This window comes from Tupaia chinensis, unplaced genomic scaffold (genome assembly GCF_000334495.1).
Source record: "Tupaia chinensis unplaced genomic scaffold, TupChi_1.0 Scaffold000113_1, whole genome shotgun sequence".
Classification (NCBI taxonomy): Eukaryota; Metazoa; Chordata; class Mammalia; order Scandentia; family Tupaiidae; genus Tupaia; species Tupaia belangeri.
The window spans coordinates 4,440,002-4,462,087 of NW_006159577.1; the positions used below are offsets into that span (position 1 = coordinate 4,440,002).

Genomic DNA, 22,086 nt, shown 5'->3' on the forward strand with positions numbered 1-22,086 from the left:
CCCCGGGGCGCCCAGCGCGCGGCCGCAGCCAAGAAGGCGGCACACGACGCGGGCGTTCCTGATGTTCCAGTGGTCGTCGCACACCGTACCCCACACGCCGTGGTGCCGCACCTCCACCCGGCCCTCGCAGCGGCTCCGCCCGCCTGCCAGGCGCAGGGGCAGGTCTGCAGGGACAAGAGGAACGTCAGGTGGGCATCTCAGGTGTCACTTACTATTCGCAATTGGAGAAACAACGCAGCGTTCCATTTCTGGTGTTACTGATTTTTAACTATTTCTCCCATAAAGTCAAGTCTAAGTTACCCCAAGCCCCTGGGAATGGCCATCATAGGCAAGCAAGACACCTGAGAAGTAATCTTTAAACGACAATAACACCCAGCCATAAAGTCAAAACAAAGTAAACCGAACAGGCAAAAATCAAACAGCCTCTCCTTCCAGGCTTTGGAAGATAACTGTTCTAAAATGAGGCACTGTGTGACTCATCACACAGAATCTCTTCAACTCTTGATGAATAAGAGCCAATATTTTAATTACAAAAGCTGTATAATATAACTTAGCTATTCTGCTCCTGGGTATTTAATCAAGAGAGATGAAAACACATGTTCACAGAGAGATGTATACAATAAAGGAATTTTCCCCAATAGCCAAAAGACAGGAAACAACTCAAGTGCCCTAAGCTGTAGAAGAATACATAAATTATGGCATATACATACAACAGAATATTACTAAGCAATAAAAAAGAAACAAATTACCAGTACGTGGAACCACACTAATGAGCCATGAAAACAATTTAAGTAAAAGAAGTCAAATGCAAAGACCACATATTGTTTGATTTTACTTATATGAGAGTCTACAAAAACAAATGTAGTCTATAGTGACAGAAAGCAGACCAGATTGCCTGGGAGAGGTGGGAGAGGTTTACTGCAAAGAAGCATGCAGGAGCCTTCTGCGGTGATGGGAATTCTCTGTGGTTGTGATTGTGGTTGTGGTTACACAGTTGCATACATTAGACAAAACTTAGAGATCATGTGCACTTCTAGTGTATCTACATTATACTTCAAACATGAAAATCTGTATTATGTTGGTGGTATCACATGTACAAATGTGTAAAATGATTTTTCTTCATATTAATTGGTCTGTGGGGACTGTCCCTTTCAATTTCCTGATCTGTTCAGCACTTAGAAGATGCTTAGTGGATGCTAAACCCTCTGGCTTCAGTCTCTGTGACTGCAGCGTACTGGTCTGGGATGGGTGCTCTTCTTGTCTAATTTGCTGCTATAATATTAGGAGCAACATAACCATGATTTTTTCAACTATCCATAAGGCTAAACACTTTCTGAGTCAAGTCCTGGGAGGTGAATTTTGGACTTCCAACCCACAAAGATGTGTGTGGATACAGACACACAGTGTCTGCACTGCTCATAAGATTTTTCTGTGAAGAGTAGGAAAGTAGAGGCTTGCCTTATAGCTTAGTGGTTAAGAGAGCTGGATCACCCATTCTAATTGGTTCCAGTTCTTTTTTTTTTTTTGGGGGGGGGGAGATTTTCGCTATAGGGCGTGTGCGCTCGCCAGACAGAGAGAGACATAGAGACAGAAAGCGAGAAATCACTCCCCAGGGGGGATGGTCACGTCGCAATCCCTTCTCCTCCATTCTCCTCTTGGGATCTTGGGCACGCACGCACACGTGCCCGTTGTGAGTTTTAAGCCACTGGGTCCGAACCACGTCAACTACGTGGGAGTCCAGCGACATAGCCATTACGCTAACTGCTGGTTCCCAAATGGTTCCAGTACTATCCCTGCTGGCTTGAAAAGGATGCTGGGTGCATGTACACGCACACCTCAAATTCTGACAAGATGAAAAATAGAGGAGAAGGCATTGCAGCATGGTGATTTCTTGCTTTCTGTCTCTCTGGCAAGTGTACGCACCCTATAGCAAAAATCTCTCTAAAAAAAAAAAGAAAGAAAGAAAGAAAGGAAGGAAGAAAGGAAGAAAGAAGAAAATACTGTTCATTAAGCTTTTTTTTTGGCATCAAAATGTAACAAGTGGCATTCTCTTTATTCTCTAGATATACAATAATTTATTAAATGATCAGAAAAAATTCTTTATAAATATAGTGAATTTTTAAAAGGAAGAATAAAAAACATTAGATTTTGTAGGAAACATTTTTATAGAGTCTGAAAAAATGAAGCAAAAAAATCAAGTTAGATTCCTTAGGCATGCTTTTAGGTAAGAGAAAGCTCTTTTCTGAGATATAATTCCTCATTCAAACATACAGAGAATAGCCTGGTAAGAAAATTAACGTGAATGTTCCACTAGAAAATGGTAGTATAATTATAAAGCTAAGTTATAAAGCTAATTATAAAGCTTATTGAATAACAGGCATATGACCATTACCTGGCGATGGTGGCACTCTTGTTAAAACTGAATCTGTGGCTGACAAAAAAGAAAAAATATTATAGTGAAAAGAAAGTGTTAAAATTTGATTTCATTGAATTTTTATACCATAGTGTGCACATTTATGAAAATAAGCCTGTAAGATGCCAACAGGTGGTGTAGTGACTAAGGTGTTAGATTCTCAGGTGGCCGAACATGTTTTGAAGCCCAGACCCACTGGCTTGAAACATATACCAGCTGCATGTGCATGCATGCCCAAAATCGTGAGAGGAAAATGGAGAAGGGATTACGGCGTGGCCAATATCTCATGTTCCCTGTCTTTGTCTCTCTCTGGTGAGTGCGCATGCTCTACGGCAAAAATCTAAAAAGGAAAGAAGCCTGTTGGATAAGTGGCATGCAATAGAAATCCACTCTGCCAATTTACCTTGTGGAGTTACACAGTCAGGCATGAAATGATATATGAAAATTTGGATTTTGCAAAGTAGATCAACAGTTCTCATTTTGAGCATCTACAATGGGCCAGATAATCTACATCTCTAATGCTTATAAAAACTATGCCAGGGAAGTATTACCGTAATTTTAGAGATGAGGAAATAGGGACTCAGAGGGATTGTGTAATATGCCCAGGTCATCCACAGTTCAAACTGGTGAGGCCCCAAAGCACATATGCTTTCTAAATACTGTGCCCTTCATGCGCATCTGATGTGGTTGTTGCATCCATCCTGACATGAATAAGGAATGAAGGGAAGGGCGGGAGGGTTTAATGGCCACATCGCCCATCTCCACACTTCACGAAGAACTTCCTGTAGAAAATGGTAGTGATTTTGGTTGTCATGCTTTCACAAAGGAAGTGAGTGGGAGGGCCACCTAACCTGTGTAAAATACAACCCATTCGCTCATGTGATCATGGCCAGAGAGGATTAAAGGCAAAGAATCTTCTGACGAAAGCAGCAGCATGGTGGCAGCAGCATGGTGCAGGTAGGGAAGGAAGGGAGGAAGAAAAACCATACTCTAATATAAGGGAAAAGAAGTATTAAACTAGGTTTTATTGAGTTTTATCCACATATGTCTTTAAAGTTAAAAAGGCCTTGAAAAAAATGAATACAATGGAAGTGCCAGATCCTTGCATGAAGGTATTAATACCACAGGAGTTTGGGGCAATCACACAGATGAATTCATCAATAAATCCTGAGTACAGAAAGGGCCATAGATGGGAGCTGGGAATCTGGCTCTCCCTTGCCCTAGCTCTGTGACGTTAGGTAAACCTCAACCTTTGCTAGGTCTCATTTTCCTTCAAAACGAACGTGGTGAGTCAGTGCCTTCATCCTCTATATGGTCCATGACCTGCAGCACTAGCATCACCTGGGAGTCTGTGAGAAATGCAGAATGGAGGCTCTACCCAGAGTCACTGAATTTGTACTTTAACAAGCTCTCCAGGAGGGTCAGATGCAGATCAATTTGAGAACCATTGGCCTAGAGACTATCCCAATGCCATAGAGCATTTGTCATTGAGGCTATTTTATCCTATTGATCTCATTCCCAGGATCCACCTTAGGATTGGGGAAGGGACCCAGAGTCCTCTGGGGTGTTGACTAGCCTCCCTCACCTCTCCTTTCTTCTCTCCTGATCTTGCCTGGGGAACCAGAAAGTTTCCCCTCTGGGTGTGTAAAGCCTTGCTGAGCTGCTGATTCTCAGAAAGTCACTTATCAGGGCTTCTGCAAAGAACTTAGAACGCACCTGGGGAAGAAAGTGTTTCATCTGAAATGGGAGTTGTATCTGCAAATAAAGAAGATGGTTTGGGTTTGACCAACAGTATGGTTGAAAACAAATCAGAAAATGGGTAGCATTAACACCAGCAGCACCCAGTCCTCTTGTGTGTGCATTGGGTGTGCTGGTTGGGATGAAGCATGGCCATATATAGCCATGGATAGCCACATATAGCCAAGCAGGTGAGGTGTGGACCCCTAGCCCTGGCCTCTCTTGGTGCATCTGATCAAGACCTGTGCAAGAAGCAGACATTTCCCAGCAGAGGGGCCACTGCTGTGTCCATGGATGAATGAAGAAAACTTGAAGTACAACTTATATGAAAAGGATGCCGAGATTTCTGTTTAAACTCGGATTTATACTATGAAAAAAATTTCAAAACATATGTTCATTTGCTATATAGTAAGAGGAAAAGAAATATAAGAGTGAGAAAAAATTATCTGTGGGAGAGTCTACTTCTGAGATCGAAGATGAGTCTGTTTGTAAACAAAGAGAAAGTAAACAAAGTTTACTTTGTGTCAGAATAATTATGAAGTCAGTTCATCTTCTAAATAGAACATGACAAAAAATAATCTAGTCTCATTTATTAAAATGGCACAATGAGAGAGACCTTACCAGTTGGAGACATCACTTCTGCTGAGGCTGAAGAGAGATCTATAGATAAAAGGATGAAGAGACTTAGATACTAGTGGAGTGAAGTCATGGGCTTCTGTTTTTTTCTGAGTCTATTTTGGGAACAAATTTTTCCTGATACTCCCCAGTGTGATTAGTAGAATTCCAAGAAGAGGCACTTAGTGGGACAGCAGAGTGTTCTACCTGGTAAGGAGGTCACAGTGGTTGAGACCGTAGCTGCAGATGAATGAAAATGACAAGGCAGCAATAAGAGTCATATTAGGCACCATGCTTCCAGAAGATACAGAAGACATCAGGTAGCATCATAGTCTGGCGTGACTAGCCAGGCTTGTCTCTCTGCTCTCCAGACAGGAGCTGTGGCAGAGCATATCCAGATCCAGTGCCTGCAAGCCACCCCTCCATTCCTTGGGTCCCCATTCCTCTTGCTCAGCCTTTACTTCTTACCACAGAGGTGAAGATGACTTGTGTGGTGGGGGGGCCGCCAGCCACTGGCCAAGCTTCTCAACTCTTTGAAAGCTAATCTAACAAAGATTCTTCAGGTGAGGACTTGCTTGCCCTGCCCTCCTTCTTGAGGCTATTTTGTCCTATTGCTCTTGTTCCCAGCACCCACCTTCAGTGTGTTAGGTTTAGTTGTATAATCAGTATTGGGGAAGGGGCCCGAAGTCCTCTTGGGTATTTACTAGCCTCCCTCACCTCTCCTTTCTTTTCCCCTCATTTTGCCTGGGGAATCAGAAAGTTTCCCTTCTGAGCATGTAAACACTTGCTGGGCTATCTCAAAAAGCCACTTACCAAGGCTGCTGCAAGGAAATTAGAACGCACCTGGTGGAGAAAGTGCTTCATCTGAAGTAGGAGCTATATCTGCAAATGAAGAAGGTTTTTGTTTGACCAACAGTGTGGTTGAAAGCAGATCAGAAAATGGGTAGCACTGACACCATCCACACCGAGTCCTCTCCTGTGTGTATTTGTGTGTGCTGGCTGGGATGAAGAATGGCCTGAATCAGCACATACAGCCAATCAGGTGAGGCGTGGACCCCTAGCCCTGGCCTCCCTTGGTGCATCTGATCAAGTCCAGTGCAAAAAGCAGGCATTTCCCAGCAGAGGGGCCATTGCTGTGTCTACGGAAGAATGAGGAGAACCTGAAGCTCAGCTTCTGTGAAATGAATGCAGAATGCAGGCTCCATCCAGAGCCACTGAATGTGTACTTCATGGGATTTCTGTTTAAACTGGGGCCTACGGTGTAGACAAAATATTCAAAATGTATGTTCATTTGCCATTTAAAAGAGGAAAAGTTGATTATATCTTGCTTAATAAATGTAATAGTGAGAAAATATTACCTGTGGGTGAGACTTCTTCTGAGGATGAAGATGAGTCTGTGTGTGAAAAAAGAGAATGGGACACTTAAAAATGAATGAAAGGTTGCTGGACATGTCTTTTAAGTTTACTTTGTGATCGAAATAATCATTAAGTCGGTTCATCTTCTAAATAGAACATGACAAAAAATAACCTAGTCTCATTAATTTTAATAACCCAGTGAGTGAGACCTTACCCATTGGAGACATCACTTCTGCTGAGGCTGAAGAGAGATCTATAGATAAAAGCATGAAGAGACTTAAATACTAGTGGAGGGGAGTCATAGGGTTCTTTTTTTTCTGAGGCTCTTGTTGGGGACACAATTTTCATGATATAGCCAAGTCTGATTAGTAGAATTCCAAGAAGAGGCACTTAGTGGGATGCTTCATCTGAAGTAGGAGCTATATCTGCAAATGAAGAAGGTTTTTGTTTGACCAACAGTGTGGTTGAAAGCAGATCAGAAAATGGGTAGCACTGACACCATCCACACCGAGTCCTCTCCTGTGTGTATTTGTGTGTGCTGGCTGGGATGAAGAATGGCCTGAAAGAGCACATACAGCCAATCAGGTGAGGCGTGGACCCCTAGCCCTGGCCTCCCTTGGTGCCTCTGATCAAGTCCAGTGCAAAAAGCAGGCATTTCCCAGCAGAGGGGCCATTGCTGTGTCTACGGAAGAATGAGGAGAACCTGAAGCTCAGCTTCTGTGAAATGAATGCAGAATGCAGGCTCCATCCAGAGCCACTGAATGTGTACTTCATGGGATTTCTGTTTAAACTGGGGCCTACGGTGTAGACAAAATATTCAAAACGTATGTTCATTTGCCATTTAAAAGAGGAAAAGTTGATTATATCTTGCTTAATAAATGTAATAGTGAGAAAATATTACCTGTGGGTGAGACTTCTTCTGAGGATGAAGATGAGTCTGTGTGTGAAAAAAGAGAATGGGACACTTAAAAATGAGTGGAAGGATGCTGGACATGTCTTTTCATTTAAGTTTACCTCATGGTTGAAATAATTACTAAGTCGGTTCCTATTCTAAATAGAACGTTTCAAAAAACAATCTAGTCTCATGAATTTAAATATCCCAATGAGAGACACCTTACCAGTTGGAGCCATCACTTCTGCTGAGGCTGAAGAGAGATCTATAGATAAAAGGATGAAGAGACTTAGATACTAGTGGAGTGAAGTCATGGGCTTCTGTTTTTTTCTGAGTCTATTTTGGGAACAAATTTTTCCTGATACTCCCCAGTGTGATTAGTAGAATTCCAAGAAGAGGCACTTAGTGGGACAGCAGAGTGTTCTACCTGGTAAGGAGGTCACAGTGGTTGAGACCGTAGCTGCAGATGAATGAAAATGACAAGGCAGCAATAAGAGTCATATTAGGCACCATGCTTCCAGAAGATACAGAAGACATCAGGTAGCATCATAGTCTGGCGTGACTAGCCAGGCTTGTCTCTCTGCTCTCCAGACAGGAGCTGTGGCAGAGCATATCCAGATCCAGTGCCTGCAAGCCACCCCTCCATTCCTTGGGTCCCCATTCCTCTTGCTCAGCCTTTACTTCTTACCACAGAGGTGAAGATGACCTGTTTGGAGGGCAGCAGCCACTGGCCAAGCTTCTCAACTCTTTGAAAGCTAATCTAACAAAGATTCTTCAGGTGAGGACTTGCTTGCCCTGCCCTCCTTCTTGAGGCTATTTTGTCCTATTGCTCTTGTTCCCAGCACCCACCTTCAGTGTGTTAGGTTTAGTTGTATAATCAGTATTGGGGAAGGGGCCCGAAGTCCTCTTGGGTATTTACTAGCCTCCCTCACCTCTCCTTTCTTTTCCCCTCATTTTGCCTGGGGAATCAGAAAGTTTCCCTTCTGAGCATGTAAACACTTGCTGGGCTATCTCAAAAAGCCACTTACCAAGGCTGCTGCAAGGAAATTAGAACGCACCTGGTGGAGAAAGTGCTTCATCTGAAGTAGGAGCTATATCTGCAAATGAAGAAGGTTTTTGTTTGACCAACAGTGTGGTTGAAAGCAGATCAGAAAATGGGTAGCACTGACACCATCCACACCGAGTCCTCTCCTGTGTGTATTTGTGTGTGCTGGCTGGGATGAAGAATGGCCTGAATCAGCACATACAGCCAATCAGGTGAGGCGTGGACCCCTAGCTTTGGCCTCCCTTGGTGCATCTGATTAAGTCCAGTTCACAAAGCAGGCATTTCCCAGCAGAGGGGCCATTGCTGTGTCTACGGAAGAATGAGGAGAACCTGAAGCTCAGCTTCTGTGAAATGAATGCAGAATGCAGGCTCCATCCAGAGCCACTGAATGTGTACTTCATGGGATTTCTGTTTAAACTGGGGCCTACGGTGTAGACAAAATATTCAAAACGTATGTTCATTTGCCATTTAAAAGAGGAAAAGTTGATTATATCTTGCTTAATAAATGTAATAGTGAGAAAATATTACCTGTGGGTGAGACTTCTTCTGAGGATGAAGATGAGTCTGTGTGTGAAAAAAGAGAATGGGACACTTAAAAATGAATGAAAGGTTGCTGGACATGTCTTTTAAGTTTACTTTGTGATCGAAATAATCATTAAGTCGGTTCATCTTCTAAATAGAACATGACAAAAAATAACCTAGTCTCATTAATTTTAATAACCCAGTGAGTGAGACCTTACCCATTGGAGACATCACTTCTGCTGAGGCTGAAGAGAGATCTATAGATAAAAGCATGAAGAGACTTAAATACTAGTGGAGGGGAGTCATAGGGTTCTTTTTTTTCTGAGGCTCTTGTTGGGGACACAATTTTCATGATATAGCCAAGTCTGATTAGTAGAATTCCAAGAAGAGGCACTTAGTGGGATAGCAGAGTGTTCTACCTGGTAAGGAGGTCATAGCAGTTGAGACTGTAGCTGCAGATGAATGAAAATGACAAGGCAGCAATAAGAGTCATATTAGGCACCATGCTTCCAGAAGATACAGGAGACATTCAGTTACTGTCATGACCAGTGTGATTGGCCATGACTATTTCCCTGCTTTCCGGACAGGAACTATGGCAGAGTAAGTCCAGATCCACTTCCTCCAAGTCAAACCTCCACTCCTTGGGTCCCCATTCCTTTTGCTCACCCTTTACTTCTTACCATAGAGGTGAAGATGACCTGTTTGAAGGGCAACAGCCATTGGCCAAGCTTCTCAACTCTTTGGGGCTAATCTAATAAAGATTCTTCAGATGAGGACTTGCTTTCCCTGCCCCTCTTCTCAAGGCTAGTTTGATCTTGTTCCCAGCATCCATCTTCAGAGTGTTTAGTTGCATAACCAGTATTGGGGAAGGGACCCAGAGTCCTCTGGGGTGTTGCCTAGCCTCCAGCACCTCTCTTTTCTTTTCTCCTGACCTTTCCTGGGGAACCAGAAAGTGTTTCTTCTGGGTGTGTAAATACTTCCTGGGCTGGTGGTTCTCGAAAAGTCACTTACCAGGGCATCTGCAAGAACTTAGAACGCACCTGGTGAAGAAAGTGCTTCATCTGAAGTAGGAGCTATATCTGCAAATGAAGAAGGTTTTGGTTTGACCAACAGTGTGATTGAAAGCAGATCAGAAAATGGGTAGCACTGACACCATCCACACCCAGTCCTCTCCTGTGTGTATTTGTGTGTGCTGGCTGGGATGAAGAATGGCCTGAAAGAGCACATACAGCCAATCAGGTGAGGCGTGGACCCCTAGCCCTGGCCTCCCTTGGTGCCTCTGATCAAGTCCAGTGCAAAAAGCAGGCATTTCCCAGCAGAGGGGCCATTGCTGTGTCTACGGAAGAATGAGGAGAACCTGAAGCTCAGCTTCTGTGAAATGAATGCAGAATGCAGGCTCCATCCAGAGCCACTGAATGTGTACTTCATGGGATTTCTGTTTAAACTGGGGCCTACGCTGTAGACAAAATATTCAAAACGTATGTTCATTTGCCATTAAAAAGAGGAAAAGTTGATTATATCTTGCTTAATAAATGTAATAGTGAGAAAATATTACCTGTGGGTGAGACTTCTTCTGAGGATGAAGATGAGTCTGTGTGTGAAAAAAGAGAATGGGACACTTAAAAATGAGTGGAAGGATGCTGGACATGTCTTTTCATTTAAGTTTACCTCATGGTTGAAATAATTACTAAGTCGGTTCCTATTCTAAATAGAACGTTTCAAAAAACAATCTAGTCTCATGAATTTAAATATCCCAATGAGAGACACCTTACCAGTTGGAGACATCACTTCTGCTGAGGCTGAAGAGAGATCTATAGATAAAAGGATGAAGAGACTTAGATACTAGTGGAGGGAAGTCATGGACTTCTGTTTTTTTCTGAGTCTATTTTGGGAACAAATTTTTCCTGATATTCCCCAGTGTGATTAGTAGAATTCCAAGAAGAGGCACTTAGTGGGACAGCAGAGTGTTCTACCTGGTACGGAGGTCACAGCGGTTGAGACCGTAGCTGCAGATGAATGAAAATGACAAGGCAGCAATAAGAGTCATATTAGGCACCATGCTTCCAGAAGATACAGGAGACATCAGGTAGCATCATAGTCTAGCATGACTAGCCAGGCTTATCTCCTTGCTCTCCAGACTGGAGGTATGGCAGGGCAAGTCCAGATCCACTGCCTCCAAGCAACCCCTTCACTCCTTAGGACACCCTTCTTCTTGCTCACCCTTTACTTCTTACCACAGAGGTGAAGATGCCCTGTTTGGAGGGCAACAGCTACTGGCCAAGCTTCTCAACTCTGGGGCGAATCTAATAAGATTCTTCAGGTGAGGGCTTGCTTTCCCTGCCCTCCTTCTCAAGGCTAGTTTGTCTTATTGATCTTGTTCCCAGCATCCTCCTTCAGTGTGCTTAGTTGCATAACCAGTGTTGGGAAAGGGACCCAGAGTCCTCTGGGTGTTGACTAGCCTCCCTCACCTCTCTTTTTTTTTTCTCCCGACCTTGCCTGGGAACCAGAAAGTGTCTCTTCTGGTTGAGTAAACTCTTGCTGGGCTGGTGATTCTTAACATCACTTACCAGGGCGGTTACAAGGAACTTAGAATGTACCTGGTGAAGAAAGTGCTTCATCTGAAGTGGGAGCTATATCTGCAAATGAAGAAGGTTTTGGTCTGACCAACAGTGTGATTAAAAACAGATCAGAAAATGGGTAGCACTGACACCATCCGCACCCAGCCCTCCCCTGTGTGTATTTGTGTGTGCTGGCTGGGATGAAGCATGGCCTGAAACAGCACATACAGCCAATCAGGTGAGGTGTGGACCCCTAGGCCTGGCCTCCCTAGGTGAATCTGATTAAGACCAGTTCCCAAAGCAGGCATTTCCCAGTAGAGGGGCCATTGCTGTGTCTATGGATGAATGAAGAGAACCTGAAGCTCAGCTTCAGTGAAAGAAATGCAGAAAGCAGGTTCCACCTAGAGTCAGTGAATGTGTGCTTTGGTGGGATTTCTGTTTAAACTGGGGCTTTGGTTGTAGCCAAAATATTCAAAACGTATGTTCATTTGCCATTAAAACGAGGAGAAGTTGATCATATTTTGCTTAATAAATGTAATAGTGAAAAAATATTACCTGTGGGAGAGGCTTCTTCTGAAGATGAAGATGAGTCTGTTTGTAAACAAAGATTACGGGACACTTCAAAATGAATGGAAGGATGCTGGTCATGTCTTTTTTATTTAAGTTTAATTTGTGGTCAAAATAATTATTAAGTCGGTTCATCTTCCAAATAGAACATGTCAAATAAGAATCTAGTCTCATTAATTTAAATAGCCCAATGAGAGAGACCTTACCAGTTGGAGACATCACTTCTGCTGAAGCTGAAGAGAGATCTATAGATAAAAGCATGAAGAGACTTAAATTCTATCAGAGGGGAATCAAAGAGTTCTGTTTTTTTTTTTTTCTGAGAATTTTGTTGGGGACAAAATGTTCATGATTGCCTAGTGTGATTAGTAGAATTCGAAAAAGAGGCACTTAGTGGGACAGCAGAGTGTTCTACCTGGTACGGAGGTCACAATAGTTGAGACTGTAGCTGCAGATGAATGAAAATGACAAGGCAGCAATAAGAGTCATATCAGGCATCATGCTTCCAGAAGATACAGGAGACATTTGGGTAGCATCACAGACCAGCGTGACTAGCTAGGCTTGACTCCCTGCTTTCCAGACAGGAGTAATGGCAGGGCTTATCCAGATCCAGTGCCTCCAAGCCACCCCTCCATTCCTTGGGTCCCCATTCCTCTTTCTCACTCTTTTACCATAGAGGTGAAGATGACTTGTTTGGAGGGCAACAGCCACTGGCCAAGCTTCTCATGTCTTTGGGGACTAATCTAGCAAAGATTCTTCCTATGTGAACTTGCTTTCCCTGCCTTCCTTCTCTAGGCTAGTTTGTCCTATTGGTCTTGTTCTCAGCATCCAGCTTCGGTGTGTTTAGTTGCAAACCAGTGTTGGGGAAGAGACCTGGAGTCCTCTGGGTTATTGACTAGCTTTCCAGACATCTCCTTTCCTCTCTCCTGACCTTGCCTGGGGAACTAGAAAGTGTCCCTTCTGGGTGTATAAACCCTGTTGGGTGGCTGTTCTCAAAAAGTCACTTACCAAGGCTGCTGCTAGAAACTTGGAACGCACCTGGTGAAGGAAGTGCTTCATCTGAAGTGGGAGCTATATCTGCAAATGAAGAAGGTTTTGGTTTGACCAACAGTTTGACTGAGAACTGATCAGAAAATGGGCAAGCACTAACACTATCAGAACTCAATTCCCCTTTGTGTGCATCTGGGTGTGCTAGCTGGGATGTAGTATGGTCTGAAAAACACGTACAGCCAAACATATTGAGATCTTCTTTCATATTGGTGTGAGATAGGGACCCAAGAATAGAGCTTCCCTGCAGACTAGAACTAGATAGGTTGTCCCAAGATGTAGCTATGATGGGAAGGAAAGGCAGTCCATTTGTTTTGTAGTAAGTGTTGCCTCTCAACCTAAATTTGTCAGTAAAAAAGGCTTTATTTTGGCGCTAACTGAAGTTTTATTTTTCAGTGACTTAAGCACCTAAAACAGAGACGAGTACATTTTTATTGTCCCCTGCTCCCTAAAGAAATCCTCCATGCTCTATTTGTAATTTTTTTTTTTTTGGTGGGGGGAGGTTTATTTTTGCTATAGGGTGCATGTGCTCACCAGAGAGACAGAGAAAGACAGAGAGAGAGAAAGTGAGAAATCACCCCAGGCATGATGGCCACACCACAATCCCTTCTCCTCCATTCTCTCGGAATCTTGAGCATGCACACACACGTGCCCAGCTGAGTTTAAGCCACTGGTCCGGGACTCGAACCGTGGTCCACTACATGGGAGTCCAGTGACATAGCCATTACGCTAACTGCTGTTCCCTATTTGTAATGTTTTTGATTCCAGAGCATATCAGGGACTCTGAGGAGAATTTCAGCCAGCATCACTCAAAATCTATTGTACCAGAGGCAGGTTGCTTGTTATCTTAATCAACTCTGCATTCCACATTTCCTTGGCAGAGTTGATAATGGCCATCCTGAATGCTGGTTGAATGCCAAGTAGGACCAGTGGCTTGACTTCTCCCTATTCTGACATTTTTCATGGTGTCTGGTCTCCCATCATAGACTCCCAGTAGATGATTACGTTAGACTCCCAGTCCAGTGGTTATTTTCATGAACATGGCTTGGCTTAACTGGCTGAACAAAATTTTTCCTTGACTCATGCCTTTTCCTGTGCTGCTCAGAATTCATTCTCTGTCAGGGCACCCAAAGATTATCTTTATGAATCAGACCAATATATTTAAAAACTCAAAATAAAAATTACCAAAGAGTCAAATAATTTTACCAGGACATGAAGAGTTGTTTAATGAATTTGCTGGAAAACCAAATAAAGTAACTATGTCTATGTCTCTCTGTCTCTCTATGGTCAAATTGATGATAATAATGATACATAAAATTAAATAAATAATTAAAATCCTACCAAGTGGCACACAACTGTCATTTTATAGTTAACTCATTTTATTCTCTGGTCAGGAGGAGCACAGAAACCATGGCCTTGGTTTATTTAATGGATCTTGATTGCCCATCCTCTGCACCAGGCACTGTACTGGTGCTAGAATAAAGCAGTCAATACAATTACATAAGGTTCTGCCTTAAAGAGCAGACTATCTTAAGGAAAAGACAAATAAGATAAAATGATCATACAAATAAATGTAAAGTGAAATTGTAACAAGTTCTCTGAAGAAGAGATGCATGATGGTATGAGAATCTATGACAGGTCATCCAATCTGACCAAGAAGGTCTCCTCTCTCTCTTACTCAAACCTTATAACCTTGTGCCTGGCACACAGTCTGGCCTGAATAAGGAACTCTACTCAGAGACAATGGCAATGTGACACCTCGTTGCCTCAACCTCTTCCTAGTCTTGGCCCCAGTACTATGACACAGGTAGCTCCATTGTCCCTTTTGCCTACATTTGCAGTGCAGTGGGCAAAGGGCATTACCAACTGAAGAAGTGACTTCTTCCGAAGCAGAAGTTATGTCTGTACCTGAAACATAAATAAAAATGTTAGTCAATTATCAGAAAGTTTTAATTCATTTTTTGGTTATACACAGGTCTCATTTTACTATGGCAATACCATAGTAAAATGTTGGAGAAGTTCAAGTATGAGGATTAGTGATTTTTTTACTTCTCAAAAAAAAGTTTAAGTACTCAAATGAAAAACATATGCAGTGTTTTAAACCTTTCCTGAAATGAAACATGCTTCCCTGTTCCTTTAAACAAAAACTTTTGATTATATCTTAACCTGCATGCTTCAAACTCATTAGGAAGAATAATCATAATTATTCAGGGCTATAATACAGATGTGACTCAAATGGCATTGCAGTAAACAGGCATTTTTGCTCCATGTCACCACATTGAGAAAGCCTGGTAACACTGAATGGTTTTTTTGAATACTTCTCTGGCTATCAGAGCATCTGATAGCATTTTCTACCATTGTCAGTGTGCCTACTCTATCATGTCTCGTCTCCTCTTCCGGTACCCACTCCCCAGCCCCAGCTGGTCATCTCTGTAATGTACAGTCAGTAAACAGACTAGATAGACCATTGATATGAGTGTGTAGAAAGTAAGAACAACAGGGTCTGTGGAATAACTCTGTGTGTATACAACGTTTTCCTTGAGATTGAACATTGGGATCTTTAAGTGACTACCTAGAAGCCCTCTTTGTCTATTTCTAGGTTCCAGTCTATTTTTTAAAAAAATTAATTCAACCAAGTGACCCCTGGGCAAATATGGGCATAATTGTACTGTGGAGGTAGAATTTCAACACAGTGCCATCCCTAGGATGGGTAATAAGAGGACAAATCAGCAGAAGACTTATTACCTGTTATACGAAGCAACTCTGTGGTTGGAATTGAAGCAGGAACTGTCAAAACAAGCAAAAGTTAAAGAAAATTGTAATTAAATAGCATCTTTGTCAATTGAGTTCATTGGTAAATAATTTTTAAAAACTTAATCTGTTTACAAATTATGCCCTGCCTGTGTTTATATTCAATTATGTTTTGTTTCTTTTTGATTCACCTATTCTCTGTTGCCTTAAGCTGAGAGAGATAAATAATGAGGGAGGTGGGTACTTGGGGCTTGGACCCGAGAGAGCTGAGTTCTAGTCTTGTCTATGTGTAATGGCAACTTTAACTCCAGGTAAGTCCTTTTGCATCTCTCCCATCAGCTGCTGCATATAAAGGGCTACTCCATAGACCAGTAGTATCTGTACCACTTGTTAGACATGTAGATTTTCAGGAGCAACTAACTAGAATCTGCATTTTAATAATATTTCCAGGTGAGTTAGGGGCACATTAAAGTTTGAGAAGCACAGAGCATGTAAATAGAGATGTCTACAGGCTGAGACATGCATGCATGGGCCAGGAAAAGAATAGGGAACATGTGCCCATGTTAAAAGGGAATAGCCCCTTTCTGTTCAGCCCCTGCCAATTGATGACATTCACCCTCATGAAATTCATGCAACTCTTGATTATTCTCAGATTTTTCAGTTGAAGCTGAAAATATGGATACTTATGTGGGGCCTTCAAAAGTTCATAGATGAAAAAACTATGTGCAGATTTAAATTTATTTTGCACCAAAACCAAACTTATATTTTAATCCTGTTTTTCCATGAATTTCTTGAAGTCCCTCATATATGAAATCTACCCCCCTCCCCTTTTTTTAAAGTGAGGTTAAAAACAATTTAACATGCACAGTCAAAACTGAATCCAAACTCATTGGTGGGTCAGAAACTGACCTATGGACTGTCCAGTTATGACTACTAGTTTGAAAAACCTCTAAGGTTTCTTGCAATTCTTGCAAACGTGTTATATTGTGATGGTGCCATAACTAATTTGTCCTTGCCTAAAAGACCTGATAGGCAATTCCCTTAGATCCAACCACAAAAAGGGAAATCGGTTTTGTCATATGCTTTTGCTTAGAGATTAGCTTCTAACAAGTCTGCAGAGCGCTTTGAGATTGTGGAATGTGGACTGTGGGCTTCTTTTAGAATTGTTCTCTTTTTTTTGGAGAGGATTTTGCTATAGGGCACGTGCGCTCGCCAGACAGAGAGAGACAGAGAGACAGAAAGCGAGAAATCACCCCCCAGAGTGCATAGTCACGCCGCAATCCCTTCTCCTCCATTCTCCTCTCGGGATCTTGGGCACGCACGCACACGTGCCCAGCGTGAGTTCTAAGCCACTGGGTCTGGGACGCGAACCGCGGTCAACTATGTGGGAGTCCAGCAACATAGACATTACGCTAACTGCTGGTTCCCCTTTTATAATTGTTTATAGTTCTGAAAAAGCTTAAGTTGAGCTGAGTTGACTTGAGATGACATTTCTCCAATTTATTTAGCCACAAAAATGATCAACTCAAGCTCAAGAATGATCCCTCAAGTGTCTAGAAGACAGAATTTTACAAAAGGACACATGGGTTGCTTATATTAGAGAGCCATGTCTGGTCTCAGCAGATGGCAGCACACACATCCCGAGAAATGTGACTGCAAAGTTCTCATCATTGAGTCCTCATACAAGTGTGTTCCACTTAGTCCCTAAGACAAGCTTCCAAGGTGACCATTTTCATCCTCATGTTCTACAGAAGAAACAGAGGCTCTGAGAGGTAAGGGAACTTGACCACTGTCACCCATTGGTTAAGGCTGGAACCAGAACATAATTGTAGGTTCTCTGGCTCCAAATCTCATGATACTGCATTACCACTCAAAAGGTTCAGTGGTCAAAGAAGTTTGAGAAGTATTGGGTTAAATCAAGTTACCAAAAAAAAATCCCTTATTACAGAACTTGTCAGAGACTTTGATGTACCAATAGGCTCTGAATCTTTAAAAGAGAGGTATGGTATTATCCCAATTTATCTAGGCATGAAAATCCTTCTTTAAAATTTGCATATCACAGGGAACCAGCAGTTAGCATAATGGCTATGTCGCTGGATTCCCACGTAGTCGACCGTGGTTCGCGTCCTGGACCCGGTGGCTTAAATCTCACGCAGGGCGCGTGTGCGTGCGTGCCCAAGATCCCGAGAGGAGAATGGAGGAGAAGGGATTGCGGTGTGGCCATCCCCCCTGGGGGGTGATTTCTCGCTTTCTGTCTCTATGTCTCTCTCTGTCTGTCTGGCGAGCGCACGCGCCCTATAGCAAAAACCTCCCCCCCCCCCAAAAAAAATTGCATATCACTAGATTAGTGTACATTACTGTGAAACACAGTTGGGAGATATAGTAGCCTATATATATTTTTAAAAATGCAGATTATGTGCTAGCCCCATGGTCTATTGGTCAAAAGAGCCAGATTCCATGGGGCTGACCAAGCAGTTCAAGTCTTGGCCCTTGTGACTTGAAAAACATGCCAGACATCTGTGTGCATGCCCCAAATCCCAACAGCACGGAAAAATGTAGGAGAAGGGATTGTGGCATGACTATACTCCACTGGGGGGAGGGTGCTTTCTTTCTCTCTCTCTCCATCTCTCCTTGATGGGTTTGCATGCCCTGTGGCAATACAGAAAAAAACAATACAGGTTAGAGAAGTAATTTTGCCTGAAATGTTTGAAGTCCTGTATGGCTTATTTAAAAATGAAACAAACCCCAAACTCACTAAACACCCAAATGTGTGAATACTGGTAAGAATCTAAGTGAAGTCATGTCACTAAGAGTTGATTTCAGAGACTAGCTGTTGCACTGGCAAAGGAGGAAACAAATGGGACATATTACATTCACGTATGGAAAGCACACAATCAATATCTGTTCAATTTTTTTCATTCAATGTATATATAAGCACCTTAATATGTTTTCAAAGGCCTTGATATTTAGTTTCTGATAAAATATAAACTCTAGCCCTAACCATAGGCAAAGCAATTTATACATATCTGATTTAAAAAAATGGGAAAAAGAAAATAAAATTACCAGGTGAAGTGGTCATCTCTATGGCTGATGCTGAAATTGTAAAATACATAGGAACTTAGATGATAATTTTTTATTTAAAAAATGAAACCTCAGCTACATTAAAGTTAGATACAAAACAACTTCTGAAAGGTGAAGTTAAAGATTATAGAAGTTTCTTAGTTGAGACTGAAACAGAGAAAGAGATGCATAAAGGTAGGAAGTGAGAAAAGTTCGTTGGTTATGGGAACGATAGAATCTCCCAGGATGGATCCCCAAGGTTGTTTCACTGATGCAATGAAGAAATATTTTCTGGAGTGGCAAAGTACTAGGAACTTTTCCAATTCTCACTTTAGGTCTCTAGCATTGATTTCTCATTTCACCAGACTAGTTTTATAACACAACATGACATTGTCTTGGTCTAAAAGGAAAATGTTTCCTTAATGTAACAGAGCACATTATAACCCTTGGTTTAGTGGTCATTTATTTTTCATTAATAACATATCATAACTGAAATGCACAAATGATTCTGCCCATCTGCTGGGATGTAAGCTGCCCGAGCGCAGGTTGTTGTCTGTTGTGTTCAGCACTGCATCTCAGCACCTATAATTGTGCCTGGCACGTGTAACGTGCTCAATAAATATCTGGCAAATTAATAGATGAATGTATTAAATCCTTTTATTCTAGTCTTTGCCTATACAATTAAGCTGGCAGTGAATATTTCCATTTCTTCTGATTTCTTTCGCTATTCTACATTTTTGGCAAAAGAAAGAAGAAAGCAGATAATGCACAAACTGGGCTTTAAAAAAAAGGAAATCTATTTCAAACCACAGAGGCCAAAAGGAAGTAGCGATGAAGCTTTCACAAAAGATATGAGTGAGAGGAACTGGGATTTGGTAATGGAATCCCCAGAGTAGCACTACAAAGTAGGCATTAAAACTCAAAATAGACAATTTTAGGACAAAGATTAGGAAGTGAAGTTACCCCAAGGCACAGTTAACAGAGGGAATCTGGTTACTTGGAGACTACAGAGACTGAGGGCCTTAAGGTGAACTTACAGATGTTGGGGCAAGGTGGGCAGATCAGCAAATGAAGGGAGGCTAAGAGTGACTGAGAGGCTCCCCAGAACCACAGTTAGGGCAGGCTACAGGGCTGAGGGATGTGGGGCTGACCCAAGCTGTATTACACATCATTATGTATCTTCTGCCTGAGTGCAGCATGGAATGTAGAGGATGGGCCTTGGGCAGGTGTTTGGAGGACCCCAGAGGGACCCAGACTTCCCCACATGGATTCCATGTCCCCCACCAGGGCTCTGGGAGCCTCAGGAGAGAGCCAAGAGCGTGTACCTGAGCAGATAACTCCAGCATCTTCGTGGTGGCCGCAGTTGTGAACGGACAGGCCCAGATGGTGGCACTGCCCTAGCGTGGTCTCGTTGCCTTGGCACTGCACGTCGTCCAGGAAGATGCTCCCCACACCCTCCCCGAAGTAACCATTTCCTGGGGCACTGATGCCAGTTCCACAGCCCAGCTGCTGGCATACGACATGGGCGGCGTTGATGCTCCAGAGGTCATCACACACGGTTCCCCACCTGCCATCATGGTAGACCTCAATGCGTCCTTCGCACTGGCTCCTCCCATCCACCAACCTGATGACAGGCAAGTCTGGAAGACCCAGAGGTTATTACTGGAATATGGCAGGCAATTTCGAATGAGACTTTTCTTTAGTCTGTAACAGAGTACATGCAATTCCAGAACCCTAGAACCTCTTGCTTTCTGCTTCTAGGCCCTATAGGACTAAGTCAAATTAGTGCTTATTGGATCCTCTTGGGTTGCTTCCTCTTTGTCTTTATTACTCATAGCAGAAGTAAATAATAAACTTCAAAAAATGATCAGAAATCTGATATTTCTGATTTCCAATATTTTGTTCCATCATTCCCATCTGTGGCATGAAAATACGATTACAAGGATAAGGGTGTGTGTTTTTGAGTCAAGTCATCACACTGACAGGCAACAGCAGTAGATACGCCAAACTCCATTTTCATTATTTCTTCTAGGTGAAACTTGCCCATTGGCTCAGGTGAAAGTTAAAACTACTCTTAAGAACCAGAGACTAGACAAGCTGTAGCCAGCTCTGCGTGTAACCTCTCTGTATTAACTGCATTTTCTCAGTCCTAGTCAGATATTACTGGCTGTACTATTAGGGAATACCATAGACACATTCAACAACCGGGAAGTTTCAAAAGAAAAAGTAGAAAGATTACCAACTGTGAGAGCTGTTTCTGCTGATTCTGGGGCAACTTCACCAGCTACAAAAGAACACCCAAAGCATTCGTGTTACTGGAGGGGAACATTTGTAAAACTTCTCATGGAGCACAATTGAGTGGTCAGGGAAATCCTCATCTGGGCTAGTACAGTGGTTCAGACATTCTGGAAAATGCAGTACTGTCACAGGCAGATCAGCATTTCAAGAGATTAAGCCAGACTCGACAGTGTCTCTGAATCACCTTTCCCTCGCCTGTGAGGAGACCCTGACTTCTTAACACTAACTGGAAGTATCTACTTGAATTTTACTAGGGAGGTATCATCAAGGACCACTCAAGAGATGCGAGGCTACCCAAAGGATGATGACCATTTGATGTCATTTTCATTCAGAGTTTTTATCCTGAAATAGTATGACTTGTCTGAAACACCAAACATTAAATCATCATGTTAAAAAACAAAATAAAACTACAGGACTGGTTCTGTTATCCGGTGGTTCAGGAAACCAGAGTCCACATGTCAACTGCAGTTTAAATCCTGGCCCTGGTGACTTGAAAAAACATGCCGGGCACATGTGTGTGCATGCCCCAAATCCTAACGGATGGAGAAATAGAAGAGAAGGAATTGGGGCATGATCATCCCATCCAGGGGTGCTTTGGCTTTTTCCCTCTCCCCTTTTTCTGTCTCTGCCCTTGGGCAAAAACAGGCAAACAAAAACCCCAAAAAACCCACCAACGACTGAATTACTGAATAATTAGAGTGGAATAGAAATATGCTCTCCCTTTCTTTATCTTCACACTATCTCAGAACCTGGTCTCGACTGGGCCCTCTGAGGAGGTGGGGGTGGTTCTCTGCTGTGAGAAGACACTACAATGGTGCAGGGAGTCACAGATACTTGCTTACACAATTGTTTAGTAACAAGAGGTAACAAAACAGGGATTTAACATTCTCATTCAGCTTTTTTTAATAACTGCATAAAATTATTCCTAGTGGCAAGAAAGTCCCATTTCTGTAATCAGCAAATCAGGAGAGTGGTTGTATATAATTCTCTCTGAGAAATATCTTCAAGAGAAATTTATGAACTTGCCACACACAGAAAACTCATTCCTCTAATTAAAACCATCTCAGAGCAGGGGAACAACTTCCTGTTTCCCAGGTATGTTTTTGCTTAAACTAAATACATCTCCTCTTCTTTTTTTTTTTGGAGAGGTTTTTGCTATAGGGCATGTGCGGTCACCAGACAGACAAAGAGAAACAGAGAGACAGAAAGTGAGAAATCACCCCCCCCC

At 42.5% G+C, this 22,086-nt stretch overlaps 1 protein-coding gene and 2 long non-coding RNA genes across 3 annotated transcripts in view; all 3 read right to left on the minus strand.

Annotated features, from left to right (window-relative positions):
• Window positions 1-22,086, minus strand: part of LOC102496342 (deleted in malignant brain tumors 1 protein) — a 43,962-nt gene that overhangs the window by 8,932 nt on the left and 12,944 nt on the right. The window contains exons 5-24 of the mRNA XM_027770128.1: window positions 20,725-20,844; window positions 19,886-20,200; window positions 15,495-15,536; window positions 14,583-14,657; window positions 12,711-12,914; window positions 11,912-11,950; window positions 11,694-11,729; window positions 10,353-10,391; window positions 10,136-10,171; window positions 8,799-8,837; window positions 8,587-8,622; window positions 7,240-7,278; window positions 7,023-7,058; window positions 6,336-6,374; window positions 6,124-6,159; window positions 4,973-5,023; window positions 4,772-4,810; window positions 4,130-4,168; window positions 2,393-2,431; window positions 17-164 (exon numbers count right to left, since the gene is read on the minus strand). Coding sequence (XP_027625929.1) covers window positions 17-164; window positions 2,393-2,431; window positions 4,130-4,168; window positions 4,772-4,810; window positions 4,973-5,023; window positions 6,124-6,159; window positions 6,336-6,374; window positions 7,023-7,058; window positions 7,240-7,278; window positions 8,587-8,622; window positions 8,799-8,837; window positions 10,136-10,171; window positions 10,353-10,391; window positions 11,694-11,729; window positions 11,912-11,950; window positions 12,711-12,914; window positions 14,583-14,657; window positions 15,495-15,536; window positions 19,886-20,200; window positions 20,725-20,844 — 1,447 coding nt within the window. The remainder of the gene's footprint in view (window positions 1-16; window positions 165-2,392; window positions 2,432-4,129; window positions 4,169-4,771; window positions 4,811-4,972; window positions 5,024-6,123; window positions 6,160-6,335; window positions 6,375-7,022; window positions 7,059-7,239; window positions 7,279-8,586; window positions 8,623-8,798; window positions 8,838-10,135; window positions 10,172-10,352; window positions 10,392-11,693; window positions 11,730-11,911; window positions 11,951-12,710; window positions 12,915-14,582; window positions 14,658-15,494; window positions 15,537-19,885; window positions 20,201-20,724; window positions 20,845-22,086) is intronic.
• Window positions 5,608-6,398, minus strand: LOC106734427 (uncharacterized). The gene is made up of 3 exons (XR_003548652.1): window positions 6,336-6,398; window positions 6,124-6,159; window positions 5,608-5,647 (listed from the first exon to the last, which is right to left on the minus strand). It is a non-coding gene; the product is annotated as an uncharacterized LOC106734427 (long non-coding RNA).
• LOC102496778 (uncharacterized) lies at window positions 11,174-11,939 on the minus strand. The gene is made up of 3 exons (XR_003548653.1): window positions 11,912-11,939; window positions 11,694-11,729; window positions 11,174-11,216 (listed from the first exon to the last, which is right to left on the minus strand). It is a non-coding gene; the product is annotated as an uncharacterized LOC102496778 (long non-coding RNA).